This window comes from Pyrus communis, chromosome 15 (genome assembly GCF_041283825.1).
Source record: "Pyrus communis isolate YQ-2024b chromosome 15, ASM4128382v1, whole genome shotgun sequence".
In the NCBI taxonomy this organism is placed as follows: Eukaryota; Viridiplantae; Streptophyta; class Magnoliopsida; order Rosales; family Rosaceae; genus Pyrus; species Pyrus communis.
The window spans coordinates 42,206,189-42,213,732 of NC_142579.1; the positions used below are offsets into that span (position 1 = coordinate 42,206,189).

The window sequence follows — 7,544 nt, forward strand, 5'->3', positions numbered from 1 at the left end:
CTCATCAATATCATCAATGATCTGCCTGATGGCGTATTGGTTGAAATCCTTTGCCGACTTCCTTACAAATACGCTCGTCGAATAAACGTGTGTGCAAGCGGTGGTTGGCTCTCATCTCTAATTCTTATTTTGCTGCCCGCTTTTTATGCATGCAAATTGATAGGAACAAACCCATAACGCTGCTGCGTACTCTCTTGTTCTTGAACACTACCGCCAAACCTTCCCCCGCCGGTTTCACCTTTCGTCATATCATCTTCGATGCTCTGCTTTGGAAAACAAGCATTGTCGCTCTTCACTTGATCCCGCGGTTTGAAGGCACAAAAGAAAAGCTAGTGGTGGCCATGTATAATGACTTAGTTTTGTGCTGCCTGACCAAGGAGGATCCACATAAATACTACGTGGTGTTAGAATTTCTAAAGGTAAATTGGGTTCTCGGGTATCTACCCATACTGCCATTAATTCGAAGACAATATTGTATAAAACTAAAGATCAAATGTTCCTAAAAAAAAAAATACTGCAAGGTAATAAGCATGCATAAAATTGAATCCAAATGAAAATGCAAAATTAACCAAATTGTAGTTGTGGGGGTTAGCACAGTAGTTAGGATGAGTTCGGTAATTAACCAAATTGTAGTTGTATCCAAATGAAAAAGCAACTGCCATTTACCCTAATTATTTCCAGCCTCTACGGTCAAAAGTTACAGAAAACTTGTCCTATACAGGTGGGGACAAAAGTGAGACAGAAGGCACACTTTCTGTAGGAATGAAGAGGATTGCAATTAGGGTTTTCTTTGAGATCTAGGGTCAAGTGGGGACAAGATTGATCGTAAGTCTGCACAGTACCAAAAGCTGCATCTTTCAATTCTTCCACACCTCGATAATCATCTCATGGTCGATGTCATTTCTATGCTCAGCATCAATATTTTCGCAATTCTCGTCATCCACCTTAACATCTTCCTTGGCATTCTGGTGAACAGATGCCGGCTGGACCTCCTCATCATCAACCTGAACATCTTCCTTGGCATTCTGCATTTGGTGAACAGATGCCGGCTGGACCTCCTCATCATCGACCTTAACATTTTCCTTGGCATTCTGGTGAACAGATGCCGGCTGGACCTCCTCATCATCAACCTGAAAATCTTCCTTGGCATTCTGCATTTGGTGAACCGATGCCGGCTGGACCTCCTCATCATCGACCTTAACATCTTCCTTGGCATTCTTGTGAACAGATGCCGGCTGGACCTCCTCATCATCAACCTGAACATCTTCCTTGGCATTCTGCATTTGGTGAACAGATGCCGGCTGGACCTCCTCATCATCGACCTTAACATTTTCCTTGGCATTCTGGTGAACAGATGCCGGCTGGACCTCCTCATCATCAACCTGAAAATCTTCCTTGGCATTCTGCATTTGGTGAACCGATGCCGGCTGGACCTCCTCATCATCGACCTTAACATCTTCCTTGGCATTCTTGTGAACAGATGCCGGCTGGACCTCCTCATCATCAACCTGAACATCTTCCTTGGCATTCTGCATTTGGTGAACAGATGCCGGCTGGACCTCCTCATCATCGACCTTACCATCTTCCTTGGCATTCTGGTGAACAGATGCCGGCTGGACCTCCTCATCATCTTGGCAGTGATTAAGCAGTTCCCACTTGTCATTTCTATACTCAGCATCCTCAATAGTCTCGCAATTCTTGTCGACCTTAACATCTTCCTTCAGGTTTGTTCCTACTTTGTGCAGCGGGGGAGGTAGTAATTTCCCAAAGGATCGCCTCGGCAACTTCCCATGCAAAACCGAGAGAGGTGAATTATATTCCCAGTCCTCCAGCACCTTCCTTTCGTCAAGCTCCTGTTTGCCACTCTTCTCCGAATCCTGTCTCTGCAGAGAGATGTACTTATTTAAAGCAAATTTGGGATACACCTTGCGCAGCGGGGGAGGTAACTTTTGGAATGATTGCCTAAGCTCCGACTCCTTCGAGTCCTCTGACTCCTCTGACTCCTCCGGCTCCTCAAGCTTCAGTTTGCTCTGCTTCTTGAGGTAAGCCCCAACCTCCATCTCCTGAAACAAATTATTTGGATACACCTCCTCCATCTCCTGAAACAAATTATTTGGATACACCTTGTGTTGTGGAGGAGGTAGTTTCAACAATACACTTCTCTGTAAATCCTGCCCCTGCAGAGAGATGTCTTCACCGGAAGTTTGCAGAGACATTGCAACCTAGTCGAACAATTGAATTGAACAAATCAAATTTCACAATCAAATGCACTAAGAAATAGCAAACCTAGTCGAACAAATGGAATTCAGAATCAAACGCACCAAGCGATAGCAAACCTAGTCGAACAAATGAAATTTCAGAATGAAACGCACCAAGAAATAGCAAACCTAGTCGAACAAATAAAATATAGAATGAAACCCACCAAGAAATAGAAATCCTAGTCGAGCAAATGAAATTCAGAATCAAATCATACGCACCAAGAGATAGCAAACCTGGTCGAACAAATGAATTTTCCAAATGAAACGTCCCAAGAAATAGCAAACGTACTCGAACAAATGAAATTACAGAATAAAACGCACCAAGAAATAGCAAACCTAGTCGAACAATTGAACTGAACAAATCAAATTTCACAATCAAACGCACCAAGAAATAGCAAACCTAGTCGAACAAATGAAATTTCACAAACTAAATACAGATATACGATCCAGATCAGATATATAACGCAAAGATCGAAAGAGAGACGGAATCTACAGAAAGCGCTTCAAGTAAACTAAGACGCAGAGGATCAAGGCGGTTCTCTGATCGTTGAGAGCTTTTTCTCCGATCGTTCAGAGCAATTTCCGAATGAAACGCACCAAGAAATAGCAAACCTAGTCGAAGGGCAGGTAGAGGATCGGAGGGCGGGCAGAGGACCGGAAGGCAGTTCTCCGAGCGTTCAGAGCTTTTTCACTGAGCGTTGATAGCTTTTTTCTCCGAGAGGAAAGGGGAGAGATGAGAGAGACAGTCTTCTTTGCTTAAAGAGGGAAGGGGAGAGATTGGAGAGGGAGAGTGAGAAGCAAAAGTGACGCTGTGACGGTTACAACGCGAGTATGAGAGCTCCAAGAGCCTAGCTGACTAGGCAAATTCCTTTTGCTGACGTGGATTGGAGAGAGAAAGTGAGAAGCAAAAGGGACGGTTGCAAACTTCCAACGTCAAGTATAAAAGCCTCAAGAGCCTAGTTGACTAGGCAAATTCCTTTTGCTGACGTGGATTGGAGAGAGAAAGTGAGAAGCAAAAGTGACGGTTGCAAAGTTTCAACGTCGAGTATAACAGCTCCAAAGGCCTAGTTGACTAGGCAAATTCCTTTTGCTGCCCCACGTTAGCAAAAATATCCTTCATTTAGCTATGTCTCGGTATTTCTCGAAATCGGCTCTTCTCCTTTTTTTTTTTTTTTTTTTTGGTAAGGATCTCGGATCGTCTAATTACTCTATTTATTATACGTCGTACGGTTATAAATTATTTTATATTTTATATTTAAAATTAAATCTAAATAATACCTGATAAAAATTAATCACATAATTTACAACGAACGTACACACAATTAGGGCTGGGCAAACGGGGCCTGGACCCGCGGTTCGGGGCGGGTCCAAGCGATTCGGGGCGGGTACGGGACGGGTCCTGTTTTTAAAATTTTAAAACGGGGCGGGGCGGGTCGGGTCCATGTCATTTGCGGGGCGGGACGGGTCCTAATTGCTGAGGAAACGGGTCCCCGACCCGAACCGTTTCCACCTTCCAAAGTTGCGTTGATTTAATCTGATCACTCTGTCTCTGCCTGCCAGACTCCCACACCCACAGTCGACTGACTCAACTTGACACCCCACTCCCCAAATCTCGTCTCCTCTCTCGTCTCAGACCTCGCTCGATCGTCTCAGAGTCAGACCTCACTCCGTCCAGATCATCCCCTCCGTTTCCTTCTCTCCCCTCTCGATTCTGCATGTTCCGCCTCCTTAGCTTCTGTTTGGTTTCCGAGAATCTGTTTTCCCGAGAAATTTTTTGATTTTGTTGTTTGTGTTGAGCTGTGCGTTTGGGACCTGGTTTTGTTTTGTTTGTCCTGGAATTTGTATAGCGTGATTGTTTAATTTAAATTTTCTTTTGGTTTTTTTGGAGATGATTAATTCTGTGCTTTTAAAAAATTGTAGGGCGGAAGAGATGGATCGTTACCAGAGAGTGGAGAAGCCGAGAGTGGAAACGCCTATCGATGAGAACGAGATTAGGATTACCAGTCAGGGCAGGATGCGCAAACATCACCTACGCCATGACCCTGCTTCAGGTCTCTCTCTCCCTCTCCTCTATTTTTTTTCTTCCATTTTTTGTGTTTAATTTCTGCTTTCGGATGCATAGAATTGAAAAAAAAAAATTGAAAATAATGAAATTTTGTTGTGTATTATGATGAAACAAATTCAAACCCTGATGTTAATCTTGTGTGTTTACGTGCTGCTGTTGATTTTCTGCTCGTATGCGATTATATGGTAGTATATAATGCGTATGGAAGTTTGAGAATGCGTAGGGATGAATGAATAAAGATTGAATAGAGATTTCGGATTTATGTTAGGTTTTGATAAACCTATATTACTTGATACAGCACCTTAGATTTTGCTTATCCAAGAGACTTCGGATGTAATTTAGGTTATTTTAGACCTATATTAGTTATTACAATACCTTAGGTTTTCTTTATCTGCTTGTGCTGCATCCTTGCAGGAAAAAGGATCGGATGAATTTGTGTTCAAGGCCATGGGAAGAGCCATCAACAAGACTGTAATGATTGTGGAGTTAATCAAGGTTATGTGTCTTGTTCTGAATCGTTATATATTGTTTGTGAGATGTTTGTTTCCGTTCTTGGATTAGGCTGACAAGATATTCTTATTACTGTTGTTTCAGAGAAGAATTGTTGGTCTTCATCAGAACACTACAATTGGGCTAAGAAATTATAGCAGAATAGTTGTATATGTTGTTACAGTCTGCAAGTATAAGTTGCTTGCTTTCATGTCGAAAATGAAACTCTGGTAAGCGCTCCCCAAGGCTCGTGAAGAGAAATACCAGTCAAGAATCAGAGTACTTGAAACACTTGCATCCGGAACCAGTGAGGAAAGTGAGGTATGAAACATTTTTCGAAAAATTAGATCAGGAGTTGACAGCTTCTCGTAAACATGTTTCAATGTGGAACCACTGTCTTATTGCATAAGCTTTTTGATTGATTATTTGCAATCTGTGAATCTGTACAATTTTTTTTTTCTTTCAAACAACCAAAAAAAAAAAAAAAAAAAAAGGGACCCGTGGACCCGGCCCGAACCGGCCCGTTTCAACCGGGCCGGGTAATGTCCGGTTCTTATATTAAAAAATGTAATCCCCGGCCCGACCCGCCCCGTTCCCTTTGAACCTAGGTCCAGTCCGGTCCCTTCAAAATTGGGCCCGGCCCGGCCCGTGCCCAGCCCTACACACAATTAATAAATCTCTTGAATTTTCACAAAAAAAAATCCGGATTCTCATCCGTATTTCTCATCTTCAATCTTGATCTTTTGAGTTCTCCAAGTCAATTTTTATTTTTATATTTTGTTTTCTTTAAAAAGTGAGTCTCATCATCAATTGAAAGGTTATGTCATTTCATGACCACTTTTATTATTATTTTTGTATTTTTAATGATGCAGGTCCTAACTTGTTTTGAAGATAGGATGGAAGTGCAACGTGTCTAACACTGCTGTCCAGCGAGTCTTGCTAGACTTGCTTTGCTAATGAGTCTGGCTAGCAATTCCCAATTAAAAAACAAACCAACTACCAGTTACCAAACCCCACCCAATTGTTCTTCTTCTCTGCCTCTCTCATCTTTCAACAATTTCTCATTCTCTGCCCCTCTCAATCTTTCAACGATTTGAAATTGAAGGTGTAACGACCTGTCCCAAAAAAACTACAGTTTTTATAATTTTAAAATGTAAAATTTGAAAAATACCCTTCAAGGTAAATGCATTGATTTTTGTTGACCGTCTTATCAAGTCACGTAAGATCCATTTTCTTGGCGTATCCTTGTAGTACTCATTGCTACGAACGCGTGGGCGCAAACAGAACACAATTTGGAGTTATAATGAATGAGTTATTAACGAATGAAGTCGAGGACAAAATTGTAAATTTATTAGTTTCTGGAATGCTCCAGATTTTTTGAGCAAAATCTGAAAACCCACGTGTGTGGCCCAAATTAAAGGAAAGAAAAGTTAGGCGGTGGAGATGGTAGATAAATGAGAGAAATGAGGAAGAGGTGAAAGCCAATCAGGAGAATAGAGAGAAGGGAGTGACCAATGGGGGACAGAATAAATGAGGGGAAAGGAGAAAGAGGGGATGCACTGGATCACCCTTGACCCGGTTACCCCTCAGCCAACCTGGGCGACCCAGTTGATCCGAAGCTATATCTGGCGATTTTCCATCGTTTTTCAGGCAATTTTCACTGGTTCTTCCCTATTCAATTTCCACCCTTTATTGATGGGTTTTGGTCCTAGTTTTGTGAAGAAGACGCACGATGGCACCGAGGGTCTCATGGCAGCGATCTGCCATTCTTGCAATGATTCTGTTTAATTTCCACCATCAATGTACTTCCCTTAAGCTTAGGAACAATGCCCAATCATTAGTTGGAGCGTCGAAGTCGATTTGAGGATGAATTAAGACACACCCTTTATAGGGTTTCTGACGGATTCTAGTGAAGTTAGGGCTTTTCCCGGTTAAATTGGCCTTAGTCGCAGGTATGAAAGTTATTCCTCTCATCGAGATCTTCATTCCTGTAAAATTTGAGAATTTTTGGAGTTGTTGGATTTTCCGGTGAGTCGGGGCGGCTGACCGTTACACACGGCGGCGCGTGGAGGAAAACCCGAGGTTCAACCCAAATCCGCCATCCATTTTCCCAAATTGTAACGTTTTAGTATAGTTTTACTAAAAGGTCCTTATTTGTGTTTAGGTGCGTTAGCGGGAAAGGATTACATCCTCGATAGTTCAAGCGGCTTCGGGCAATGGAAAAACTAGTGAGTGGACCCCTTCATAACCTAAATATTTTTAAAAAATATTTGCCTACAATGCATTTAATACATTTTATATTATGTTTTCCGGATTTATATAATTATGGTTTATATAGGCTTCATGGTTTAATTGCTTTTACGGAATATTCATGATTATATTGAAATTACATTTACGAACGGTTATGAATTATGGGATTTGCATATATGGATTTCTATTGATCTCGAATATGCCTTATATCATGGATTTACAAATATGATTTATTTTATGGATTTATGAACATGATTTACCATGGATTTATGATACGAGATTTTGAGATATGTTTTGGTACTTACCTAGTGGGTTATCATACGGCACATCTGCACACCACGGTTATTGTCTATGGCCATATGACATAGATGATGGAGGAGTGAGATATGATTTATTATATACCCCCATCTTCATTGCCGAAAGAGGTGTCGGACAGCTTCACTAGCCACGGCTAGTGTCGGTGTGGATGGATGCTATTTTAT

The 7,544-nt window shown here is 41.7% G+C and overlaps 1 protein-coding gene and 1 pseudogene across 4 annotated transcripts; one reads left to right on the forward strand and one right to left on the reverse strand.

Moving 5' to 3' along the window:
- Positions 1–644: 644 nt before the first annotated feature.
- On the reverse strand, positions 645–3,042 carry LOC137744533 (uncharacterized). 4 transcript variants are annotated; one of them, XM_088685279.1, is made up of 2 exons: positions 2,871–3,042; positions 645–2,222 (listed from the first exon to the last, which is right to left on the reverse strand). In XM_088685279.1, exon 2 carries the CDS (start codon positions 2,214–2,216, stop codon positions 858–860), a length of 1,359 nt encoding a protein of 452 aa, XP_088541405.1. In that variant the 5' UTR covers positions 2,217–2,222; positions 2,871–3,042; the 3' UTR covers positions 645–857. The 4 variants fall into 4 exon arrangements, with proteins under 4 accessions (XP_088541405.1, XP_088541404.1, XP_088541403.1 ...); XM_088685278.1 differs by having other exon boundaries at positions 2,856–3,042; XM_088685277.1 differs by having other exon boundaries at positions 2,752–3,042.
- A 910-nt stretch (positions 3,043–3,952) lies between these two features.
- Positions 3,953–5,691, forward strand: LOC148691032 (uncharacterized; annotated as a pseudogene).
- The last annotated feature ends 1,853 nt before the right edge of the window (positions 5,692–7,544 follow it).

Bases quoted from the DNA above. Each gene is read 5' to 3' on its own strand.
- LOC137744533 (XM_088685279.1), bottom strand. From the start codon at position 2,216: ATGTCTCTGCAAACTTCCGGTGAAGACATCTCTCTGCAGGGGCAGGAT.